Source organism: Alosa sapidissima, chromosome 2, assembly GCF_018492685.1.
Source record: "Alosa sapidissima isolate fAloSap1 chromosome 2, fAloSap1.pri, whole genome shotgun sequence".
NCBI classification, from domain to species: Eukaryota; Metazoa; Chordata; class Actinopteri; order Clupeiformes; family Clupeidae; genus Alosa; species Alosa sapidissima.
The window spans coordinates 22,896,756-22,924,642 of record NC_055958.1 but is presented as its reverse complement, the minus strand read 5'-3'; the positions used below and the strand labels follow the sequence as shown (position 1 = coordinate 22,924,642).

Below are 27,887 nucleotides of genomic sequence, written 5' to 3'. Positions count from 1 at the left end.
TAAAATCTATGATATTTTATTTTAGAAAAATCAGCAGTCTTATACATTTGACCAGCTCAAAGTTAACCCAATCAATATCACCTAGAAACCAAAAGAGAAATTAAACCAAAAATTAAATACAATATCTTATATTTCACCCTGATTCCCTCAGTGTTGACATTAATGTGGGAAATCAATCAAACATTTAAAATGCCACTTAACATTGAGTAATAATGAAATTTTGTTAGCTACATAGCTCACTTGACTTATACCGTATGTTACAGTATGGAGGTTCGCCAATTGTCCAGTGTGACACTGAAAGCCTACCATTTAGATGTGATATCAGTCACAGGTTATCACTCTAATCTTTGTCAATTAAAAACTATCAGAAGAATACAGTAATTATCCTGAAATTTGATGTTTTTTAAAAAGTAATACTTCATTTGTTTTATATATACACATGTCTATTACTGATGTCACAATTCACTACAACTTTGTATAATATACAAAGCAATTATTTTATGCTGAAGCAACACTGTTTGGCAAAAATAACTAAATTAAGTAACATTCTTTTATTCCCAATACAAAAATGTGATGCTTCTCAAGATGCATATGATCTAGTGATTAGCCTTTTGATGCCTTAGATAAAACAAAAGGTAATCCATCTGGATAGCTTCAAAACTATTGATACACACAAAGCATGGTTTAAATGGGAATCAACCAGCACTGTGTTTTTTAGAAAGGAAGAAAAACAGATGGCATAAAAAAAATCACAAAATCATGCAATATGGGTATAGAGAACAAATAAAACATAATAAGGATTTCTGTGGGGGTGGGGACACTGCCATTTACAGACAATTAGATCAAAAATCACAGGCCCTTTTAAATCACATTTTGATGCAAAGCAACATTAAAAGCATTTCATTTTTGTTTTGCCATTGTGCTCACCATTATATACACATTTTATACAAAGATTTAAATTATACAGTCCAGGCTGGGAAATCACATTACTATCGCTTCATGAAAAAAGAAATGAATTAGATATCACTGCACTACAACCTGATTTTGTTGTTGAAATGTGTAAAGCATGTGTTATCTACATTCTGTCCGCATCATTGCTCTACAAATGATCACATCTACTGGGTTATGCACATATATTGTTCTGATATTAAACATAACATGACTATATGCAAAAATAATGTTCACTTTCTTAAGATGATGCAAGTCTACAATCCTCTCTCCTACAGAAACCTCAAACAACACATGATCGTTTTCTTGTGATCTGCCCAAAGGATCACATAGATTGCCAATTGCCCAGGTATTCTTATAAAGAAATCATCTTAACTTTGTAATTTCCTAAGGATTGCTATCAAAAGTAGAAGTGTCCAGTATGAAACCCAAACCATGGGTTCTACCATTCTAAAAGTCATGCAGTGTGCATACCAGGCGCTTGATTAACTCCTCCCACATCAGAGGTAAACAACTTGGGCTTGATGTTCCAAAAGTATTGAAACACTGACATCCTCATGGCACTGAGAGAGAGAAAACAGAGCGCTGTTCTCACTCAGTTAATAGTGGTCTCAACACTTTAGTACACTGGAGAAAACTCAACCTGTTCTATTGGGTTTTAGTCCAGTGAGCCTCACTCTCTGTCTCTCCACAAAATAAGATACGAATGCTAAAAATTGTCTACATTCACCTTTTATATTTTAATGTTAGTCAAGTTCACTTTTTTGTTATTCATAAGTATAATCCGTAACAAAATAACATTTATGTGTCTTTGCTCAGACACAGATATATACTGTACATATTTTAGATCGAAATAGTCTGAGATGGCGCATGGCACAGTCTGCGGCTGAGTTATACTCTGGTGGTGGAGTGTCCGTGGGGGATGCTGGTGTTGTTCTGTGAGTTGAAGGGGCTGTAGGGGTGCAGAGGCTGCATGGCTGCCAGCGAGTTGGGGATCATGGTGATGGTTTTGGGCGTCATTAGCGGGACATCGTCGGGGGAGCGGCGCAGCGTGAGCGTGTAGTCGGGCGGGCAGGTGAGCCGGAGCGTGTCGTGCGCCTGCAGCGACTCGCACTCGTGCTCATGCTCCAGCTGCTTCATCTGCAGGGACATGAGCTCCTCGTTCTGGATGTGCGCGATGTCGTTGCTGAGGTTCCTCTGGGGGCTGAGCCGCCGGCTCGACTCGTGCCGGTGCTTGTCCTTCTTGTAGTAGAGCGCGGCGAAGGCCAGGATGTTGAGGAAGAGCAGCGAGGCGCCCACGGCGATAGTCACGCTCAGCTCCGTGGAGTAGTCCCGCCTGGTCTCAATGATTACGCTGGTCTCCTCCTTGTCTGGCGTCTGCTGGTCAGTGACTTGCTTGTTGTTTGTGTTGGGGGTGACGGGGTGCCGTGTGGTGGAGGGCCACAGCTTCCCAGACAGGCGCTTGGTGTAGGAGAAGGGAGTGGTGTCCTGGGGAGGGATCTTGGTCGTGGTGGACACGTACTGAAAGAGTTCATTGATGTTGTGTAGATGTGGCACAAGTTCCAACCAGAATGCAACTTTAGTGGCTCGGTAGTGATCTCGAACGCGTGGCTTCAGTCCGATGTGCAGATACAGCTGGTCCTTGGGGTTGTACTTCGACCAGGCCACTTCTTCAAAACGGTTCGGTTTGGTGTGGATGAACTTTGTGTCCTGGGGCACAGGCTGATTAGGATCTCTACAATCGAAAGAAACATATTTGTATAATTGCAACACTGGTATATAGTACATTTTCTCTTGTTAAAACCATCTGAATAATGTAAGATTGCATTAAGAATTTAAAATCGTTTTAGAAATGCATAGAAAAGCTGACTAAGCATTAACTTCGCTGATGTAAAATCACAAAAAATCAAACATCAAAACACACTTACCCAGTCTTGGCAAAATTAGTCCAATACGTCATTACCACAGCACTCAGCATGACATCATTTTTGGAGAAGTTGCAGTTGAAGAGGTCGGTGGGGCCGATCATGGGGATCCCAAACACGTAGGGAACTTCATCTCCATGCGCTGAGTCGGCCCAGCTAGGCTTCATGTCGCTCTGGCAGTGGTGGTAGAAGGCGTAGAAGTAGGTGGGTGAGCCATACTGGGCGTGCAGGTCGGCTGTAGCCACCGCTGGCGCCACCCACTGGTGGTCAGTGAAGAGCGCCACCAGGGTTTTCCTGCGCGTCTCTGGGTTCTCTTTGTCAGCCCAATCTGTGTACATGAACTTGATGGTTTCCCGTAGAGTATATTTGGCCTCTGGGTAGCCATACAAATGATCAACAAAATCCACCACAGCGAAATCAAACTCATTCCCAGGCACGCCGTCCTCACTGTCAACAACGCCATCCACAAACTTGAAGCCCTCTCCTTGATTCACTCCCAGCATGATGTCATAATTCAAGAACTCCCCTTGCTCCATTAAGATCTGTGGATCATCTGGGATCACATCCCCGTCAATAACAGGCCCAAAGGCAATGTGATACTTAGCAGGAGTGACACTCTGCTCGATGAGCTCCTTGTAGTTTTTGTTTTGGAGGCACTCAACCAGCTCAACTGTGTCCGCCATGTTGCATCCAACCTTCTCCGCCAGCATCCGTGTATATTTGGCCGGCTGGTAGTTCACAGCCCAGCTTGACAGAGCTGTGCCACTCTGAATAATAGCCTTTTGGAAAAGATCTGTGGAAAAGAAAGGTAAATTAAGAAGTGGGCATTTGAAAATAACCAGACTTTAATTATTTTACACGCGTTTACACGTATCCAGATATTTTTTAAACTGATATTTTTCTATCAGCTTTTATTATTTCAATTCTGTCCACATGTGTTACACAAGATTGATTATTTACAGTTTATTTGATAGAGACAGATACAGCTTAAATAGACAAACTGATATCAAGGTTTATATAGCTAATGCTAATTTGCTACACTATGAGTATATGGAATTCTAATGAGAGCCATATAAAGGCTGTTTATGTGTGGATGAAAGACCCAAACACAGAAAATTGTCCTGAAAATATGTGGGTACGTGTATATGAGTCTAAATTGATTGTAATATAGCATTGTATTCTACCTTCTGAGTAGTGTGAAAGTGTCAGCAAGCTGACACAAGAGGCTCCTGCTCCAGATCCAAATATTGTCACCCTCTTTGGATCACCGTTAAAAGCTTGAATGTTTTCCTTTATCCATCTGAGTGCCTGGATTTGATCAAGTAATCCATAGTTTCCTTTTGCAGCTTGATCCCCTGTACTAAGAAAGCCTAAAAGAAATATAAGAACTGAATTATGAGCAGAATTATACAGAAATCTTAAAATGATGATAATGATTCAGTGATGATTCAGTCATCAATAATGACTCAGCTTGAGTCAGGACAAAAGCATTTAAAAATGTTTATATTTAATGTGACAGTATCTCATGGCAACGAAGCCCTGAAGGTAGTACATTCATCTCATCTTATAACTGCCATCTTGCCTTTACTGAGCCGAACACATAAAAGTTTGCCTTTCTCCTGATTCTAACTGATGGGGGTGTCCTTGCATTGATAGCGATCCAATAGAATTTGCCATTACACCAGAGGAAGTGATCCATCGCAAGTGACATTTCTCCTTCTACAGGCTTGGTAAATGCACCAGAAAGACCTTCCTGTTATTCACCAGCTGATATAAAACAGCCACTGTAAGACACAAACATAACAGATACGTCTTGTATCTCACAGTGAAACCATATAACAAGGTCATCAAAGTTTTGCTTTATATCCTGTCATCTTGTAAAATGTACATTAATAATACATCTCCAATAATTCCATTTCTGAAAAACAGGGATATTTTGTTTACATTTAACATATTTTGTACATATCTAATTATATTATAAATTCATTGGTAAATCCCAGTTATAGTTAGTACAGTAGTATAGTGCAGTTATAGCATTAAAATGTCAGGACAGAATGAGATGCATGTGAATTGAATTGTCTCAGCCCATGATGACCAGCCTCTCAGCCACAGACAGGAGTAACTGCCCAGCTCCATGCAGCATCACATGTCCATCTGGGGCAGGCGGCTATGGCATAGACTGTATGGGCTATGGTCATTCTGACTCATGTATGAATTGAATGCAAATTGATGGTTAAAAGGGTAACGAGTTCACGTGGTTATCCATAATACTTAGTATGTTTAATTCCTTATAAATAAATTCATTATTTTCAATATGTTCTGTTTTAATCTAGTCTATTTATTTGAGGGGCTAAAATGAGTTAAGAATGAACAAAAACCATTGTAACTACACAGGGAAAATAGGAAAGTCAGTGACTTAAGGCTTGAAAACACACTTTGCTTTTTTCCTAAATGTAAGATCTGTAACAGAGAAGTATCATTTCACAGAGTGAGCAGTTACATGTTGGAGATGTCATCAGAGTGAGCAATTACATGTTGGAGATGTCTCCAAAGTGAGCAGTTACATGTTGGAGATATCATCAGAATGAGCAGTTACATGTTAGCCTGGCGGGCCATCCTATATCATTGAAATGTATAGTCTGGAATCGAACCATTTACCTCGCTTAATCCAAGGGGCGGGCAGAGGCATGCAATAGGCCAGCGCTACGACCATATCCGTATCCGGTCGGCAAAACGGCAAATACATCCTTCTTCGAAAGGAATTACTTAAGTGCATTGTGTTGCTCAACTTTCAAAGAAAAGCACCAACTCCTCCAAAGTTGACGCCAACGCCGATTCAAACAACCGCTCTTCGTTAGCCATAGCCACCTTCCTTGTTGTTCACCGTCACAGGACTGTCGTTATCCTGTTAAGCCTGCCTTAAGACTCTCAAACAAAATAGAGCGCTGTGATTGGATGAAGTACACGGCGTCAGCCAATAGAAATCCCTATGGTTTGATACTAGACGTACAGGCTGAGCAAATTAATTTGCCGCCGCTAGGGTGCGTCTAGATTTCTAGGCTAGTTACATGTTGGAGATGTCTTCAGAGTGACAAGCTCTTCAGCTGAGAAAAACTACAGCTCTATAGAAGAGTCAGTAGAGATTTAAGAGAGCCTGTCATGGTACGATGCATAACTCTAAAATCATGAGAAAAAGTCTAGAAATGCCTAAAAATCTAATGTTATTACCGGTAGTTATCAGTCATGTCAATTGTACTTGAATAATTATAAACCTAATCAACGGTGTACAGGATTGGTATAATAGCTGTATTATGCAGAGAGCTCATAAGAAGTATCCTATTTGACTACTAAATACTACAAGTATAACCTGCCAAATTAAGCTCTGTGTTTTCCTTGTCATTGTAATGACACTTTAATCAACCTGTGAAATTTGTTGGCTGCCATTGTGTCACTGTCCAAGGATTATCACCTCGATTGGGATCTCAATGACAGTGCAAGTCAGTGTTCTGCTTTCCTACGATAATCTTGCTGTGTAATTAAATTGAAATCCCTCTTCATTTCACACCAAATGCAGAGAAGGACATCCAGGAAATAAGAGCAATCCCTCTGAGAGAACACCGTTGGACTCAGTCAGAGGGAAATCTGTCCTGCCCAGGACTGCTTAACATTACCGAAGGGTGAGGAAAAATGTCAGCAAAGGTCTAATTGACACGGACCCATAACCGTGCCTATCAGGAGTCCCCTGCTGCATTGGACTGTTTGATCTAACCAATTTTGCCAATCAAGTGAGTGGTCTGCCATGCCTGAGCACATTGATAATTCCAGCCCAGCAGCGCCAAGCACCCAAATAAAATGAGGTCTCAGTGACCTTCACCTATGGTGCATAAATCACCTGACTCCAACCCAGCCTTTGATAAAGGTTAATTGAAATCTTCTCCTGTGATGTAGGACTTTCACTATGCAATTTATTCCAGAGTCATAAACACACAGCTAGTTTTTGCCATGCCCTAATGAGGCATTGACCCATACAAACCAAGGCCTTGGAAAGAGTAGCACAGCTGATTTAAGGCCGCTGTCTTCTGTTTTACTTCATGGAGGCAAAATGATACTCAGAGGCATCTTTCCTGTCTCAAGATGGCTACAGCTGTCAAGAGTGAGCCTTGCCTCAGAGCAGAGGGTGTGCAGATAACTCAACCAATGCCAGCTTTTTCTAATCAATGTGAAAATGGATGAGTACCCTTGCAGAATTCAATAGCAGCCTTGTCCCTATCAATAAGTGATGCTGGAGAGGGAGTATCTTGGGTATCAGCATCACAGCGTAAAGACTCACCCATGCCAACTGTCTACAAGTTGAAAAAATAATATGTATCTAGGCAATTTCTTCTTTTTTTTCAATTCAGAATCAGAATCAGCTTTATCCAAACCTAAACTCCCAATGCAAAACCTGAGGGTTATATTAAACATCAGCAGTTTATCAATACCCTTTTAATATGAGCCATTGCCTTTTAATCTACATAATTTGTATTTGCTTTATTGTTTCAATATGTTCTGCTTCCTCAAAAACTTGATTTGATTTCATCTGATTAAAAGACTTGAACCCTCATTCCCACTTCTCCACACAGTTCTATGCGGAGCAGGGAAAGGTCAGAGCAGGGCTGCTATTCATTTATGGGCTCCATGCACCGGAGCCGCACTTGTTCATCAACTCCATTCATTTATATCTCCCATTGTCAATCACCTTCTTTCATCCACAACTATTAGATGATATTTACTGAGAGCCCAAGGAGAGAGATCACCAAGGAGACAGAAGTAATCAGCATGTCAACCATGAAAAAAAAAAACTATACACAAGAAAAGTAACACAGTATTGTTTTTTTTGTTAGATTTTAACACCACCACTCTATTAGTAATATAAATTTAACCCAGGATTCATATTCATAGGAAGGAAACAGAAGGCAAAACCACAGTAATGCCTAAGCTTTGCACAAAGGCTTTACTAACTGCATCAGTTGTTTCTGATCTACCTGAAGCACAGAAAATGAGGATTTGGGCATCTAGATTACTTTACCTTGAACATTTCACATCACTATGGATTTTCTAAATTTCCACTGTTTTACACTTGCTTTGTATTATACAGGTAATGTAATGTGGTCTGTTTTCCCAAATGTATTACATGCTTTAAAAATAACAGCACAAAATCTCTCATCTGGTGTTCAAAGAACAGTCTTCTGCTTAGGCTACTGAAATGGTGTACACAGGTAGCCAGGTAAATAGTGCCAATAGATGCTAAAAACATCTGAGTCTACACAAATGACTCTGAAGTCTGAACTGCATTTATAAATAATGCTCACAAAACCATTAGTATTTTGTACACGTCACTGGAACGGACCCAAGTTGTTTTTCTAATGTTTGGTGTAGAAGAACAGTGAAGTTGACACTGGCATTGAGCAGACTGTCACCCAGACAGAGGGGGACAATGAAGATCAAGGGGAAATTCTCACCTAAAACTCCAAGTCTGTAGTTGATGGTGACTACAATGACATTTCCATAGCTTGCCAGGATGCTGCCATCGATCATGTTCCCGGTACCTTCTATATATGATCCACCATGAATATACACCATCACCGGCTTCAGACCATTCTCATCATGGATATCTGTAAATGAAGAAAACACGTCTGACTTGACAACATAAAACAGCATCATATATTTTACGGTACTATATTTCATTTTCCATTAGGATCCATAGGTTCTGCTAATATTTATGAAATAACTAAAACAAGTCATTTCATTTTCAAAGGGACACAGGCTCTCTTAGACCTGGATGGCATTTCTGCACTCATTTGCAGATCACCTTTGGTACATGTTGCAAGGCACCGCTGCTCATCTATATGCTAATTTATCCGAAAAAGAAAAAGATCCAAAAAGGGGCTACTCAATACGATTAAGCCTGAACTTCCTAAGATGCACTAAGTGGAGACAAAAAGAGGGGTGAAGTCGGGGTTGAAATCAGCTTCAAGTGTGGGCAGTGCATTCTGACGTCAAATACACTCAGTGCACAACAAAATGAAAAGGAAATGTACTTCAACCTTGCTGTCTGGAATGGCACAATTTCACCCAAGTGTTGAATATTCAAGGACACCAGTGGATGATGTTTACAGTTTAATATGAGAGACTGCTTCCCCCGGGCCACGCATCTCTTTACTGATTAATTCACAATGAGAAAATTCCCCTCTTACTGTCTCTGCAAAGACCCTGATAAAGCAAACCTTTAGTAGCTAATTGCACTTTTTGTCTGCTAGAAAAAATAACCAGACATTAAATGAAAATTACAAATGGTTTTAGAGCAGCGTGTAATGCTTGCATGAACATAATGGGGGAAACTGTGCTCATTCAACAGAGCCCATTCTGCAGATGTGAAAATAGTGTGCTTACACAGTTTCTCTACACTCTTGAAACAATCATAGTGTGCACACTCGAATCCTGAGAGCAACATGACTCCACAAACAGTATTGGTATGCTTATTACTTGCTATGAGAATATATATAAGTAGCTAATGCCTCACTAGATTCAGTTGTTGTGATGTTTGTTATGAAGAGTGAAAAGCCTCGTTTTGGAAAAAGCTCTTCTCAGCCCCTACACATTTCTGAGAGGTATTAAAAAGCCACAGCCTGAGAAAACAATTTTATCTTAACACTCCCACTGTTTGATTTAATGCTATGTCCCATAGAGAAAATTAACCCACTGTGACAGAATTTAGAGGATCTAGGCAGACTGGTGAGATTGCGAGAGGCAAAGTAGTCTGAGATCTATGGTGTGAAACTCATTCCTGAGCTGTTAAAACAGTCCACGGTGAGTAAGATTGTTTATGTTTTAGTGAAATGCCACTTCTATATTAGAAGTCGCTGATCTGAGACCTGAGAAAGGATGAAACAGGTTGTTCCCAGCAAAGATGAAAGAGAAAAAAACACACAAAAGGGTAATGGAAAAAATGTAAAGCAGAGGATTTGTACTACTGTACATGCCCATTCCCATAGGCATCCTAGTCTACGGACACTTGAGTCCTTGAACACAGCTTGAAGCCAAGTGTCATCTAGCAACAGCACTGCCTCACATCATTCATCCCCTCTCCCCTCATAGTCTACAGTGAGTTGACCTAGAGCTTGTCAGTGAGTTTGAAAATGAAGTTTTCCTCTAAGCTGGGCATTCACCAAAACATTTGCAAAAAGTAGTCTCCAGTAACATTCCCAGAGTCATTATCGCACGCATACTGAAATAATTAGTAAAATTATGCTGTAGGCAGCCCGGTGGGTAGATTAGGGTTGTCAAAATCTCACTGCCTACAAGCTTCAGACCACAGGACTGTGGTCAGATGAACATTTAATGTGGGCATGACACAGAACAGGGACACTGCTGCTTACAATTGTCAGAAGGGTGATATCAAGCTCAACGTGTGCCTGCTTATCCAGCCCTTGAGCTTGACAGCTTGGCAGAGTAATAGTTCCCTGTTAACTCTTTGCCAGTCGGAGAGCACACCTGCAGAAATGGCCCTGTGGCTTCCCCATGGTAATCTCCACTCAGTTTCCAACCACACAATGATGCTCAGGACAAAATGGAATTGTAAAAAGATAACTTTTCAGTGCAGAGACTTTTCAGTGCATACCTGTTAGATAGGAAATTCAGGGATTACAACAATCCAAAAGGTTCTACAACTCCACAATACTTTCTGTGTAGCGTGTTCATTACAGAAGTTAATAGTGACAAACAGGGATGGTTCACTGCATACCGTAGCTTCATGATTGAATCAACTAACTAATTAGAGAATAATCCTATATGATCATCAGCTAATTATCCTATGAATGGCCAAATACAAAGTAAAATGCCACTGCAGAGGTGGATGGCTGGTAGCATTGACCAAAATATGACAACAACTAAAGGCATGAGCTTACAGTATATCTCCATATACAAAACTGGCATCTTTTGAAATAATTAAAATATAAAGTATATTCAATGCAAATGAGAATAGGGATCCCCACTGGGGACTGGGGACATTGTTACAAACAAGTACCCTGGAAATCCAGAGTTCTCACGAGAGCACAATTTGAATTGTGCCCGCAAGATACTCTGGCCACGAGCAATGATCCAAATTTCTTCTATCTCTCGAGCGAGAGGGACCAATCAAATCGGTGTAGGCGGGACAAAGGCGAGCTACACTGATGACTGACACTCATAAATTGCTGTGATTGGTCGTAGCGTTATCCAACTGCGTGCAGTGAGAGTTTCAAATGCATGCTTGGTGCCGCCCCTCGAATTGGGCCATTTTCATTACTCGTGGCCAGACCCTTAATCTGAAAGATTCCAGGGTCTGGTTTACCAGGCTAACAAACAAGATGACTAGCTCTACAGGTCTAACTGATTATGTAGCCTTTACCAAGTAGGGGGACCAGTCACTGGACAGAAATGTCAGACCTCACTGAAGGCCCAAATGTGAATGACAGAATTAGGTGGACCGATATCATAGCTGATGCCAGTGACAGAGTGCATTTCCTGGCAAAGCACCAGCCAATCACTGCAGATGATAAAGCATTGACTACATTGTCTTAAATGTTTTCATTTGTGATGAACTGACCTAGATCTTGTGACGATATACTCTAAGACTAAGTGTTGGTCAATTGAAAGCTTTACTGAAGCCTTGAAAACAACATGTCTCTCTTTGCTAATAAATATAGGCTTTGTCACTGCAGGGCCTATTCATAGTGTAGCCTTCTTGCCAAATAATTATGCTGTGAGGATTTGTTCACATTTAGTTAGCTAGTTATCATATGTGACCTGATCTGGCAAAATGAGTCACAGTGACCCAAATAAAAAATTGGGATTTTGGTATCAATGGACAGAGGACACAATTTAAAATGATATCCAGGTCAAAGTCATATCTTGTTGTCAAGATACAGCATTTTGAATTATGGCCTCCCGCCATCTCTTTCCAACTGAAAAACTGAGAAAATCGGCCACTTGGATTTGCCCACTTGAATAATATTTTTTGTAACTTTACATTCTTGTCTTGACTATGAAACTTTGGGAAATCAATTTTAAGTGCCTCTTCTTTTATATAACACCAAAAAAGAAAAATCTACATGTTTAATGGTTTCTGAAGTAATCGGCCTATATCTCAAAATTAGTATCTGCGACTTGTGACTCATTTCGTCAGATCTGGTCACATATTATGACCATATTATAACCATATTATGGTTTGCAACTATCATTAGTGGCTCGGAGCAAACCACAAACATTTCCAGATGATCAACACATTGCTTCAGGAGCATGGAAGGGGGTGGGGTGGTATCATTTGATTGCCTGATGAGCTCAGATATCAATTGCACTCACACTTCATTGAATCTATCCAGCCCATATAACACTACTAAATTACTCAATCTGGGCCCACTTCCCCGATAACGACGGAGACACGCTCTTAAGAGGGTTTTCTACGATTCATCTTACGATCGTTCGTTTGGTTTTTCCGACTGTTTCCCGAACATGTTCGTAGCGTGAACGCGCATACACTGCTCTTAAGATGCTCTTAAGGGGAGCTGTCCACGTTAATAGTTCTGAAATATCCTGACGGTGATGTCAGGTGACTGCACGTCACAGCTATAGGCCTACCATTTAAACTTCGGATCTACACATTAATTCACATCAATACGAAAATAGAAACACTTTGACATCTGCATGTAAGCATCCCAAGTAGGTTATATACCACACAGAGACATAAATAATTCTAATTATTTTAAGATTAGATCAAAATAATAAGATTAGATCACCATGCAATAATTTTTCGCGGTGCCACTTAAGAACACGTTTGAAGATAAGAAAGAAGTCGAGTAAGAAAGAGAGGAAATGTGTAGGCTTAGATTTTGATGCAGTAGGCTACAGACTAAACCACATGTTGCTTTCTCTGCTTTTTACCTCATAGGCCTAATAAAATATAGCCTTCACTTAGCAAAGATAATGTTAAACTATTCTGGCAACGTCTCGTTTAATAACTTGATTGCATTTTTGTCCGCTTTTCATCACATTATTATGACCATTAAATGTAGGCTATTTTGCACGCTAAAATCTGATTCATCACAGGTAAACACAATAAAGAATGGGAACGTAAGTTGGATTATGTATTCTAAGTTGTAATTCCTCTGTATGTCCTGTTGGTGACCTCAGTGAGAAGTACTGTTAAGACGCTCTTAGCCGGTAACGAGTAGCCTACTCAGGAGCACTCGTAGATCTACGAGTGTTTTCACGACGCTCTTAAGCTACGATGGTTTCGGGAAACAGTCGGCAAATCTTAAGACGTTCGTAAGAGGGACTTTACGACGCTCTTAGGCTTAAGATGCTTTCGGGGAAGTGGGCCCTGACCTCTAGATTAAGCCTGACAGATTGCTGTAGAAGTATTTTCACTTTTGGTCGCAACTTTTGTATAGAAGTAGCAATCTTAGATGTTGCCACTTCTGCATGGCCAGCATGAGTTACTGTAGCAAACAAGTGTTTCACACACAGCTGACATCATCTGCATTAGCTTTAGGACTGGATGACCAAAATTAACATGACTTATACTCATCACAATTGACACTATACCTGTATATTGTCTATTGGCTATACTGTAAATGCAGGCCAGTCACCTCTTCAAATCGTTCATAACAATCCTTGGCCATCTTGCCTCATCTCTGACAGAGATGATGATCTGGCTAAACTGATAATGCATTCCTTCTTCCACTCTCTAGCAGTTTGCTCTCTTGACACCATGGACATAACTGGTAGTGACAGATGAAACTGCTCCAAAGTCGAGGATTCACAGGCCAGTTACTGAAGTAGCTTAATGGCAGGCATTCCAGCAGGTTTGTCTTTAACAAGCTCCACAGGGTACACAGGACTACACAGCTGCACCCACCATTTGTTTGAGCAGTATTTGCAGTCCCAACTAACTGCATGGACTTCATCCACTCCAGACTCATGGGCTTTTACAGCAAACGTTACTGGCTGAAGTTCAGCTGCTGGCCCGGTCCATGTTCCTGTCTGTGGCCAACAGCAGACCTCTGGCTAAGCTCCACTACACTAGATCAGCAACAGTTGCTACCAGACTTGTTGAAGTTTTTAGTTTCTCATTTCAGCACATTCAAGCAACACACACAAACATGTTGCAGTGACTGGAATGCCCAAATGGCCGTTATTGTTGACAAATAATGCTAAAACCCAATCAAATAACAATGAGTAACATTAGGCTGTACAGCACTAGGCTGCATGTAAATGTTTGGTAATTCTATGTTTGCTAAAAGGCAAACTGACTGCATTTTACTATACAAACCACTATACCTTGACTGCATTTCATATTTACTTTACTCACCACGATACCTTGACTACATTTCATATTTACTATACAAACCACTATACATTGACTGCATTTAATACTAATAATACACAATACTGTGTTAAGACTGTTCTAACAGTTGGCAATCCCACTCTGTCATCTGGAATATAGCAGACTACTAGTCTTGTTGCAGTGTTTGTTGATCCTTTAACATTATGATATTGAACACTGTGTAGACTGTGCACTCCTGGTAACTTCTGAACTTCTGAACATTTCTTTTGCAAAACAGCACATACAAAACATTTCTAATGTCAATTAGATTGATTACACTTTAGTTATCAATTTCTAAAGTGTAATTAAAGAATGAGTGTGTGATTTGTCAAAACATGCCATTTTGTACACTTCTTGTAAGACCTGCATACTAAAGCAGTAACCTCAGCTCAGGTTAACACTTCACAGGATTTACATTCCCTTATGGCAACACAGAAACAGACAGCTACAGTATGTTGTACTTTCTTGTATCCAAGAAGGACAAATGTTCCCATACTGTTGTGGATCTGTGGAGCTGAACTGAAGCCTCAAGTAAACACCTTCAAAACAAACTGGAGACATGCTGAGATTGACTTTTCTTGTCCCTATCACACAAGCCCACCACTGTTGTCTCCAGTATTGTCAAACACTGTCCCTTTCGGGAACGAAAATGTGATCACCCTGTCATCTTTGATCATACCTACTATAGATCACCCTCATCTTTGGGATCATACCTACTGTAGATCACCCTGTCATCTTTGTGATCATACCTACTGTAGATCACGTTCACCTCTTTGTGATCATGCCTACTGTAGATCACCTTCTCATCTTTATACGTTAGCAGGCATCTCTGTCTGCTAACTTGATGTCACAAAGATGTTTCTGACCATCTAAAGCCAAGACAACCCGAGCCAGAACACTCAGTTCATAAGGTGTATGGTGTTCATATATTGTGCTAGACTACTTCATCACTGTGGCAAGTAGCCAACACTGACACTTCAGAAGCACAAATGTACTTGGGTTACCATATTTGCTTTAGCTTGTTTACAGCAGCTACTGTGCTGCCTTTGCTTTGTTGGTTGTCAAATGTTGGCAGGCTATAAGGTAGCTTTTCTTCCCTACAACATCATCTGAAAATGGGGTTCTAGCCATATGTGCTTTTCAGGCTGTATTAAATTGAATCTTTTTCTTTTATGGATAAGGAAAGGCAAGGAACTATTGTCCGATGGAGTAACATAAGGCAATTACATTCAACCTTGCAAGAATTACATTTGACTTTGGTGGGCTACAAAATACTGTAAGATATTGCGGCGGTGACCTCCAGATCTTGAGGAGCTGCAAGGATATTAAATTGCTTTAGGAGCTCATCAGACAAAACTGCACTAATGATGCTGCAAGCGATATAGTCTTTTTACTACGTTTGTCAAGACTGGGAGTGTACCTCCTCCTGTCTATGCTGTGCAGACACATCATAATTGTCAGGAAGGCATATCTGTCTTCTTGGACTTTTATGATCTGTTGCTCCAACTAAACAGTGTTCAAATTGTAGCTGCAGGCTAACTGTGATAAAAACGTAACTGTAGAGCACAGACAGTTTATAATATGTATTCCAAATAAAGAACACACACAGCATCCTTAAATATTTGTCTTACTCATGCATTTATCTGCATGTTGGAAACCAACATTTAGGTGCACCACCTCCTTTGAATAAAACATCAATGGAGCAAGCTGTCACAATTGTGTGTCCATACTCTGTGCTATCACACCTGCCATGCCTTGGATGCTGTTGTCTACCCCTCTAATGCGTCACAACATGATTTTCAGAAGGAACAAGCGTATAAGTGAAAGTAATTGGACAAAACCTTAGTCATCTTGCACCATGTATAGCTGAATATACAGGAATAGGCATATACAGGAACATCGTAATCCATATCCTGGTGGTTTCTGGATGTCAGGAGGTCCAAAACACAACACGCAGCACAACACAGTAGTTTTACAAACTGAATGCTGCTACAACCCTGTCATCAGAGGCTACAGGGTGAGAATGTAAGAAGTTTTCTGAGGAGGAATGATGTGTAATCCTGCTATTGAGAGCCTGGACTATGTCATACCAGACAGCGTTACCAAGTCTAGATCCATGCGTCATGAAAGGAACAGAGGACACAGTCTGTAGGCTATACTAACTCTGGTAGTCATGGAGCATTTTAATTACTTAATATGCATTGAATACCTGCCACATCATCCTGCTTTGTCAATATCACTATAGTTTTAAGGAATCGTTTTAAGAATCTTTTTTTTTTTCAGACAATCTGTTGTTCTGGTTTCAGGAGAATGAAAGACTGGTTTCTGTATTTTTTTGTGATAGCTGGTTATGTTTTCTAGATGACAGCTTTTACCTGCAGACTAAAAATAATAGCATGCAGTATTTCTATTACATAAAGACATACTAAAATGTAGTGAATAAAATCATGGTGATCACTCCCTATTGATATGATGTAATTTGGCAGACTGTGTAGGTGATACTCCTATGTGTAGATGGCAGTGAGATCAGTCTTTTAGACACTAAAGTGGTTTAATGTAGGACTATTTATACCTGAGGCAGTGCAGATGAATTCAGACTTCTGGTACTTTGGCGTCAAATATTTACAAACAATATGCTCTCTTCACTGGTGGCTGACTAATTTATCAACAACATTTACAGGAATAAAAACGCCTACCTTCCTCTGTGGGCACGTAGATGTTCAGGTACAAGCAGTCCTCACTCTGGTCCTGCACGTAGGTGGCCACTGTGTCCAGATTGGCAGTGAACCACACTGGTAGCATGTCGCTGAGCAGGAAGCGGTCTTCTAGGTACTGCGGACAAACTGGAGCAAACTGAGTAGCGTTCCGTATGCCAGGCCAGGAGGCGGGGGGTTCTGGGGCCTGGAATCTCCTTTCTCCCGTAGGGGGCAGAGCATATGGGATCCCCAGGTACTGTTCCACAGGGCCCAGGATCTCATTGGGTAAGGGGGTCTTTAATCCACGCAGTTTCCCATAGTTTGTGGTGACGACCGAGAATTGTGCTTGTTGACAATGAGTGACAGTGAATCTCAGGGCCAAGGCAGCCATCCAGAGGAACACACTGACATTCCGCATCACGCCAAGCAGTGAGAGAGTAATAGGTAGCCATACGCTTTCCCTTGGCTTTGACATAGTCCCCTGCTGCATGAGGGGTGTGCAGTGGAGCACCAGTCGCCTCACTTTAGCCTTATAACATCAGATTGACAGACGGCAGGTTCCCCGGTCAGATGGGCCAGTTCAGTGAGCTCCATGTCAGGGAATCTTTGACAGAGCCTTGCCCTTGTGTTGACAGGGGGGGAGATGTAATTCTCTGTCTTTTCGGCTGCAATTACTTCCCTGACTTAATTCCAGCCCAAATGATCAGCCTGTGGGTGAGAGAGAACAGGCAGCCTGAAATAATGATTTACACCGTGCCCTGCAGAGCAGCATCGTGTTTGGCATTCAGGAGGGTGCATGTACCCAGAGTGGAGGATGACAAACACTGAGGCATTTCAGAGAGAGAAAAAAACATTTTCCAGTCTAATATCCTCATCAGTGTGGTCTTTGTTGCTATTTGTTTACATTTTGCTGTTCTTATTTACTGTATATAGCCCAACTGTACCTGCTCATGTGCAGTGTATGAAATTCACTCAAAGCAAAGTCCCCTCAGCAAAGTCAAAACAAATATTTATCTGTAAGCTGCCTTTTCTGTCATTAATTAAACACTGTTTTCAAGAGGCAGGCAATGTAACACGAACAATCGTATCAATAATAGGGCATCTAATTTTGCAGTCAAATTACCGATTTTTGAACATTGCAGCATCTGCTCACAAAGAATGTCATAGAAAGAAAGGCCTCCATAAATCAGATGAAATCAGTCAGCAGTCATTTATTAATGTTCTCCTCCATTAACAAAACTGTCAGAGATGCTACTGAAGAGGAGGGCTGTTAGCTAGATCTCATCTGTGGCTATTGATTTATATAACTGTGTCCTTTTGTGTCCCATCTCAAAGGCACAATAGTGTGAATTAGGCACAGAATACACCACAGTCCTTACTGTAACACAGCAACAAAGCACTGCCTTTGAGGCTTACTCTATTTAATCAAGTATAAGCATCAACATATCCTTCTAACATGTTCAATCATCCACCCCAGGCTTCTTTGCATTTCAAATCATGCTAGAGAGTGGTGCAGAATCAGATTCAAGATGCAAGAAGGTGAATGCATGTTGGAGGACAGGTAAAAACAGATTCTGCAACAAACAGTTTCATCTACTGTACTGCATCAGTGTGCTAGCATATCATCAAAAGGAGATCATTCTTTGCTTATGGGCTGTAGCCATTTTGCTTGTCAGTCTAACAGCAGATTATTATTTAAAGGTGCCATTTCAGAGCAGGTCTATGGAATGATGTCAAAATGTATCAACCGCTGCAGGTAATTTAATTTTCAGGGATAATATATTTTCTCCTCACTGCCTCAGAAAGGTGTCAAGTGGTCAGCAGTATTTCAGAATAAAGAAGTTGAGCCTTGAGTCCAGGCCATTTTAATTAGTTTTCTCATGTCCACCAGTGCAATCCCATTTTCACATTCTATGGCATTCCTTCCTTTCCCTCAACTTCTCTTTCGGTCAGGTGTTTTTAGAAGGTATTGTGCATGGTGTATCTGTCATCCTATGCAGTTCCACACTTCTAATCCATACATTTGGTTGGGGCCTAAATATAGTACATTTTAAATATGTGACTCATATAAACAATATCTTGTAAAGAGGGAGCAAACATGTGGCTACCACGATAAACAAATCTGATGATATAGACCATGAATGCCACTATGATGATCTGTTGCATTTGAGAACATGTGAGGAGGGTCAGTGACCAAGCCCACTAATAGGCGGTGAAGCTGCTCCTTGACATAAGCAGTCACTTTTATTCAACTCTATAGCAGCATGGATATTTTGCTGGATGCCTACTGTATATCTTACATGTATCTTCAAACTGGCTCAAGCGGTAATCTATATGAACCTTCCTTTATTGTGAGAAAATCCTAATGAGCCTTACAAGGTATAATAAATGTCCATAGTACCACCTTGTGGTGCATAGACTTCATGTGTCGATGCCAGTCTAAATCCAGTCCTATGGTAGATCATATTCAATTGAGAACTGCACATGTTTCTAAATGTGTTACAGAATAATATTGCAATTATTTTTTACAAAGGTGGAAATTATGTGTCACATAAATATAGCCTATATTGGGCGGCGTTGTGGGTACATTTAATGGCAACTATGCGTTCTTATATTTTAGAATCATAAACAAGTTCACATATGATTTACTCAGACGGGACATTCAGGAAAAGATGCTTTCGCACAGCCGCAAGATAGCCTCACCGGTCCACGAGCATGTGCCTTCTCTCACGAGGCAACCTGGTCGCATCACATAGGCTACTGCACAAAGAGGCTACTATGTAACGATTGATAAGATTTGATAAGCAATGCATTTTAAGTCTATGAGTAAACCCGCCTATTGACAGCATAGACATTGCTTTGTCTTGTCTGTTTTATCAGTCACAGCAAAACAGGTTGTCAATGTGCGAATAGCCTCGGTATTTTGAAAAGTAGTCTGAATAGACAAAGAAAATGAATGCAGTGGGAAATAATTTCGTTTATCACTTGTCAAAAACATATAGCCTAATCGTAAAGTCATGTAGCAAACAAAACTTACCCCTAGAGAAGAGGCACCATCAGTCTCGTTTTCAGTGGTCCGGGATGAAATTGAGAGAAAATTTCGCAGGAAGCGAATAGGAGCCCTCGGGAAGATGTCCCTATCACGTCTTTAAGCCCATACGAATACAATCATACTGCACATCTTGCTTTTAAATAGCCTTCACGTAGTAGTCCGCGACAGGTTTGAATCAACAGAGAGAAAAACGTTTCACTGTCATGAAATCTTCACATTCTCCGAAAATCATACAAGGTTGCTATAACCGATTATGGTCTCTCTCTCTCTCTCTCTCTCTCTCTCTCTCTCTCTCTCCAGCTGCTATTGGACTGTTGAATGAAAATTACTAACCCTGCAGCCAATGGATTACTGCACACTCTCCATAAACCAACTGCGTGGCCATAACTGCCTATCACATGCAGTACATATTCTGTAAGATTATGGTTATTATTATTTTATTTTTTAATCAGCCTTGATGTGAAGTATTCCCCAGAGAATCCCCTCAAACAGTAAATGAAACACAGTATTTGTCTATAAAGTTGCAGGCTGTTCTTTCAAAAAAAAAAAAAAACATTCCCTAATTGTAGGAGTGTTAGCTACTGTAGTCTCCTTCTGGGAACTGTAGAAGATACTGGAAACTCCTATGTCACAAATATTTGAGTTAAAGACATAGATTGATATATCATCTTTGACAAGAGGTTGGGGGTTAAATTAGTTATTGAACCACCTTTAGGCTGATATCATCAGTTTAAAAGGGCCTGGACACTGACTGTGAGACAGGGAATTGAATAGATCACTGTCACACATCTTTTGGCTCAATCCATTCACTATCAAAAAGACCTTAGCCAAGTGAATAGCCTACAGTACATGTAATGGCAGCAATGAGAGGAAATGAATATACAGAGTAAAGCAAAGAGTGTCTCACAGTGTGATCTCACATAATTCAAAAATCCAAAAGTCATGTGAATTGGAGTCAAACATGAGGAGAACAGGTAGGTGTACAGTCAGAGTGCTGTGTGAAATCTGCTGTAATTGTGTTGCTCCAGCAGTTCCTTACATGTGTCTGTATTCCATATGGCAATTCTATTAAAACAGATATAAGAGTGCAGCCACCATGGCCTCGTGACAAATTGCTTCATGTATATGGCACAAGTTATTCTGATCTATCATGTAATTACCACATTTTTCTCTGATGTCAAAGCCACTTCACTACATCCACAACTACACTGTGCTTAGAGTCATTGTCTGTGGTGCTGGCTGTCCTCAGTGTGCTCGGCCGTTCTTGCTGGCTCATAAACTGATCTGTAGTCAGAGCATACTGTGGGTACAAGGTGCCTTTCCTCCCTTCCTCACTGTGGACATCCCTGCCATGGGCAAATCACCTCCTTCAGAAAGCATATTTACTAAGTTCTCTGTGTAGTGCTGATATGAAAGGTGCTTTTTGTAAAGTCAATTGAGATATCCATCTTATAAAACCCTTTCTTTGATTGCAGTATAGTGGATTGACCTTTTGGTTATGGTATCAGAAGAGAAAAAAAACATCTATTTTAGTCAGAGATACGGAACATGTTTTGTTGTTTGTTTGTGTCAAATCCAACAGTAATTGATCTACTGGCGTATAATGTTTTCCTGAACCTAGGTCCTCAGCTCCATGACGCAGTATGAGCAGGAGTGCTCGGCAATGTTTCCATTAAGAACCAAGTGCTTGCTCACTCTCTGGTAAGCTCCAATCAGCCGCATTAGGTATACCTGATTGCATACAAATAGAAGGCTTTGGGCAGCTTTATGGCTGACCAGTAAGCAGGTAACAATGCTGTATAGGCTCCAGGGAAATGCAGGGTGTACAGTAGATTTTCCTCTGAAACAGAAGGGGTGTTCCAAAGAATAGCAATTCTGTTCTGGAACAGAGGAAAGGGAAAGGATTTTTAATACTATTTTAATCATTTATTTTCAAATTAGCATTCATAGTCAATAACTGCTACTCTTTATGATGCAAATTTTTAGAGCTAAAAATTGTGAATTGTTGGAGGGAAAGTTAAGACTGGGCATTTAGAGGACTGTCTTTCATATCCAGTATTTAATATTAGAGGATCTGATGTTTTAATTTCTTGCCTGTGGATATCTTTACCATTTATGCATTTCTGCCTACAGGGAAATGGCCGACGGGCCTTAAAACAGAATTTCCCTACTTATTTCGAGTTCCCACAGAGGGGAGGTCGTCTCTTTTGCTTTGATGACTGTGGTTCCCATCTAATTAATAGGGGGAGATTATGGATATAGTTTTTGTCCATTTGAATTCTTTTGATGGCTCATTAAAGCGCTCAGCAGCACACCCAGCTGGGGTATGTGAGAGGGAGGGTCGTTCACATCCAGTGTTACTGTGTTTGACATGATGAAAACATTTCGAACCAGCGCATCTGCCATTTGTTTTAAATATGTATGCTAACCCTGTGTAAAATGTGAACCACAACAGTGTGCGGATTCATACCTCTACACTAAAATTCACAACAGCCCCACTTATAGCAAAGCAAAAGATTCTCTGGGATGCATTCTAGTGTGAAGGTACCTTCAGTGGTATGACATCATCATACACAATAGGTAAATGTCTTGCCTGCAGGCATCAACAACAGCATAATTCAAATAAGCAATGACTTCCATTATAGCTTATCTCTTTGGTCTGTTTGCCTCCAAGAAGGGACAGCGCTGAGCAGACCCAACAATGACATCCTCGGTGTATTTGATCTCCAGAGATGATAATAAGTCCTGCATCGTTCACACAGCGTTTATTTATCATACGATGTCTCACTGATGGTATAAAACCCTTTCACTTTTAAATGGTAGACTAATGAAGAATAGAATAAGTCCTGATTCATTTCTATAGTCTGCTCTTGGCTGATAGACACTATCATCCTGCAGGTGTCTGCCTGGGTTTCAGAGCAGGCTCTCCCCTGGGTCTCCATGTCAGTCAGTCTCCTCATCCGACTCCCAGTGCATCCTTCGCTTGAGAGGCCCTCCCTCCTGATTAGAAGTGTGATGTGCATCTCTCATCAGTTCATCAGCCTCACAAGTCTGTGTGCTTAGATGACTTAACAACCAATTACTGTATGTCCTCTTACCATGCAGCGAGTGCTGGCAATCTAGATGAAGAGTCTTACACATGGGATGGCTAGAGAACACATAAGCCATGTTGTCATGTCCTTTTGTTATGTCCTTTTAGTAGAAATGAGAGATTAATTATATTGTGTGCGGAAAAGGAAATTGTGAAGGAAATATTGCCAATAATGCAACAAGGAAATAATGAAATACTGCCTATAATGCAACAAATTACTACCCAGGTAATCCAGAGTTCTCGCGAAAGCACAATTTGAATTTGCTCAGCAATGCCCATGGAGCCGAGCTGCACCAATCACATCGGTGTATCTGATATAGGCCAGAGGCGAGCTAAACAGATGACGACAGCGCTGCAACGCCGAAGCCTGGAATCAGTCAATAAACATTGGTCGTAGTGTTATCCAATTGCGTCGAAGTCCAGAATCAGTCAGTAAAAAAAGTTTTGGGGCAGCCGTGGCCTACTGGTTAGCACTTCGGACCTGTAACCGGAGGGTTGCTGGTTCGAACCCCGACCAGTAGGCACGGATGAAGTGCACTTGAGCAAGGCACCTAACCCCTCACTGCTCCCCGAGCGCCGCTGTTGTTGCAGGCAGCTTACTGCGCCGGCATTAGTGTGTGCTTCACCTCACTGTGTGTACGCTGTGTGTGTTTCACTAATTCACGGATTGGGATAAATGCAGAGACCAAATTTCCCTCACGGGATCAAAAGAGTATATATACTTACTATACTTAAACATTGGTCGTTCAATTGCGTGCAGTGATATTTTCAAATGCATGCTTGGTGCCGCCCCTCAAGTTGGGCCATTTTCAATACTCATAGCCAGACCCTTAAATCTTTCTAGATTTGGGTTTGGAATTCCAGGCTAACAAATTACTGTAAATCTTTTAAAGAAAATGTTGAGAGTTGTTCTAAAATAATCTTGCAGCTTTGAGCAATTCTATTTAGAACTTGTTGGAGTGATTCCATTCTGTTTTTGAAACTAGGTATTGATAAATATTCTGTACCACACTATTACAAAAGCTTCATAAAATGTTTTTTTTTTTAAAATGGACTCTTTTCCCCTTTAAAACTTTAAATAATTTGGTGCGGAATTAAATTAGCTGACTGAATTAGATTGACCAAAAACACAATGTACTCAGATATACACAAGCCAAAAAGAATTCTGGGTACTGTAGATCAATAAAGTCAATGCAAAATTGTCAGTAAAACAGAACTGTTTTGACAGAAGCACAGTCACGCCACCACCCAAGTTTTGCGTTTGGGTGTTTGATGCAGAGTGATCCGTCTCCCCTGCCAGAGCAGAGAGCTGAAAATGAAGGAGAGGGGCACAAAGGACAGATTAGCCAGAGAAATGCACGACTGGTGAAGATACAGTAACACAAGAGGACATCGGGGGGAGAGAGAGGCCCGACAGTGATCGATTATATGCCCTATCTTTTAAATGATAAGCCAGCCAAGAGCAGGCTGAGGGGGACACATAACCTTTTATCATTGGTATTAGGACAGGATATTGTGTGCTTTTGTGGAGAACATAGTATGATAAATGCTAATTATTTGATTAAAAAAAACTATATTTTGCCTAAATTCAGCTCTGGAAATGATTCATAAATATCAAGCATACATGGAGAGATCAACGATGAATCATTTAATGAAATCATCAGTCAGAGTACAAAATGTCCTTTTTCATGGCTTGATGTGGTCATTTATACATGTATCAATGGCATGCTTGCCTGCGGTTCACAGTGTTTGTGAACATATAATGTCACCCTTCAGTCTATTATTCAGTTCCTCTTCCTTCATCTCTGTCTCTCTCTCCCTCCCTCTCTATGTGTGTGTGTGTGCATGTGTGTGTGTGTGTGTGTGTGTGTGTGTGTGTGTGTGTGTGTGTGTGTTTGTGTGTGTGTTGATGATGAGGGAGATGCCCTCAGAAGCCTTGGCCCAGCCTGAACTGCCTGAGGAAACAGTGGCTGACATTCATAAGGCGTCCAGTGCCACATGAATCATTCATAATCACCTCAATGTCACCTCCATGACACAACTAAACCAACAGACCACATCACATCACAAAGCGGGAATAGAATAAACAGCCACTGATTTCCCCCTTTCACATCTAATATATGCTTGTGAATGGGATGTTAATTAATCTCATTATTCCTTGTGATCGCTACCCCGGTTGAGTGCGGCAGGCATGGCTTATAAGTGGGAAACATGCTCAACCCATCCCAGTGGCTGTGGACCCCACCCCACCCCCACAGCTTCATTAAGATTAACAAGGACTTCACTCATTGTGGATGCATTGCGGCCGTTGCTGATGTAGAGGTGGTGAGTAGCAACATGTGAATTGCAATGCTCTGGCTATGCGGTCTGGCACTGGTGCTTGGGAACACACGTCACGTCAGAGGACTGCTGCAGCACGCCGTCGTTTGTTATTCTACCCCACATTTTGTCAATTCTCTTAGCAGCTGTCTCCTAGTTCAGAGAGACGCAAGTCAAATGGAAGGATTGCAGAAAACTAAGCACCCACATTATTTCTAAAACCCTCGATCTGCAATTTTGGTGGTATTGCAGCTGTTTTCAGAGACATGTACCAGTCCAGGGCAGTTAAAATATGCATCAAATATAATGGATAGCTCCATCTACGCAAAAAAACTAGCTGATCTGCTTTGATCTTGTCAAAACACACATATTGCTAGCATGCCAAGCATTCCAAAATAACTACAAGGTTAATTGGCTATGTTATTTTCATTTGTCTTTGCTGGTAATTAAATCACTGGCTATTAAAGGCATGTCATATTGCATGTATAAGGAGATATTAAAGTCACTGAATCAAAGGCAGTAGTGAAGGAGACTACATTGAGTATGTGACATTCTCTGTGACCTACCGGCAAAACAGAATTTTTACTTTTAATTCTGCCCATGCATGAGAAAGATGAAAGAGGTAAATGCACTGGGGCTAAATTACATTCCTATAAAAGATAGGCTTGTTCATAACGTAAGTGCTAAATGGTAGTAAAACCTCCTCAAGCATCTGCCCTATCCTCTGTAATCTAATTAAGTGTGAGGTTATCAGCTGTCTGACATCTTAAGAATCTTCTCATTTACATGCCTATGATAAGAGTAATCCCAATCATATTTATGAAATAGGAGGCTCTATATGCCATGTAGTAAAAATAAAATATGCTTCCTTAAGTAAAACTTTTTTTCAGTGTCCTTGAACATGAAATTAAATGAAAATGTACATAAAACATTCATACTCCAAACTTTGAAGACACAGGTCGTCACATTATTGGAGCATCAGATGTCCACATCGTGTTTATCTGAGAAGTGAGCATTCATTTTGTTTAAAAGGTTTTCATTGAAGATTAGAATGTCAAAACAGAGAAATAGGGACTCTTTTTCTCCATGGATCCGTAAGTAAGGTCTGACTTTCAGTGCACCCTGGCGGCACTGTAATTGGCCTCCGCTGTTTCACCATGTGGTCCAATTAAGTCAACCGGCCTCGCCTTCAATGGGGCTGTCTGCTGGGGGAGTGCACAGTACACAACAACACGTCTAAATATGCAGGGTTCTCTTCCTGCCACTAATGGCATCAACGCTGACAGATCTTACATCCTGCTTCTGGCTATTGCTCACTCCCGGTCATTAAGTGATGCATGGCTGCAGACTGAGTCTGTGTACCCCCTTTAAAGCTCTGGCTTGCCTCCGCTCAGCTCCGCTCAGCTCTCCTCTCAGTGTGCAAAAGGGCCTGGGGATGGACGCATTCAGACATGCTGGACAGAGAATAATGTTCACTCACAGCGTCAGCAGATTCACCCGAAAAGCATCACACTTAGTACATGCCCTACAGCACAGTAACAGGTGACTGACAGGTAGTGTCTGGCTGCTCACAATATATGTATAAGCATGATGTGTTGTAATACACTTACATTTTTCTCTTTCATGTGCTTACCGATTTTATTTTTAGTTCCAACCAATGAAGCTATCCATTTCCTCTACAAGATGCTGGATGAATGATGGATTATCAGTTGGGCACAATTTAATACATCCAGAGAAAATATTATTCTTGTCGATTGTTGCTCATTTATGATAGGAATGCCATTTTTGATAAGCAGAAAGAGAGATAGGGAGAGAGAAGAGAGAGAGAATCTTCCAAAGCGTTTGCATCCAAACTGTTGCCTCTAAACTAAAGGCTGCTGCCTTACGCTCTGCCTTTGAAGTGGATGTGCAGCTTGACCTGACATAACACCTTGTACATAATCCAGAGCAATGTGGCTACCAGTGGTCACAACCAGTGAAAAGGTATAATGATAACCCTGCTGAAATCGAAAAGCTGTTGTGCTGGTAATAACTGAAAAACTGACCCACCATTTTGGGAGAGAGAAGCCTGGTCTTTCCTTGAATTATATGTTTTATATGATGATAAAATAAATCATGATGGATGTAAAATGTAATTCTAAGTTCTATTAAGCTCTTAAATTATGTGGAATTTCTGAGGCTCTTTGACTCCAATTACAATCATGACTTGGTGGCATTAACCTTTGGGCCTACTGCATATGGTAAAAGTATTCCCATAGACTGGACAGGTTCACGCGACTAGACTGGAGCTGAAATATATTTAAATTCATTTTAAAAATACAACTTTATTTCCATATATATTTACCCTGTGTTCTTGTAAATAAAGCACTCAACACACCTTCTGTTTCCTATGATGGTGTGAAGTCCTACTTAAGCCTTTATGTGTAACATCCCCTGCACAATGCCTTTGAGT

The 27,887-nt window shown here is 40.8% G+C and overlaps 1 protein-coding gene across 1 annotated transcript; it reads right to left on the bottom strand.

Moving 5' to 3' along the window:
• Nucleotides 1-20,282, bottom strand: nlgn4xb (neuroligin 4 X-linked b). The gene is made up of 6 exons (XM_042084421.1): nt 20,011-20,282; nt 16,974-17,681; nt 8,375-8,527; nt 4,058-4,243; nt 2,877-3,666; nt 1-2,683 (listed from the first exon to the last, which is right to left on the bottom strand). The coding sequence occupies exons 2-6, from the start codon at nt 17,461-17,463 to the stop codon at nt 1,840-1,842; spliced, it is 2,463 nt and encodes an 820-aa protein (XP_041940355.1). The 5' UTR covers nt 17,464-17,681; nt 20,011-20,282; the 3' UTR covers nt 1-1,839.
• Between the last annotated feature and the right edge of the window lie 7,605 nt (nt 20,283-27,887).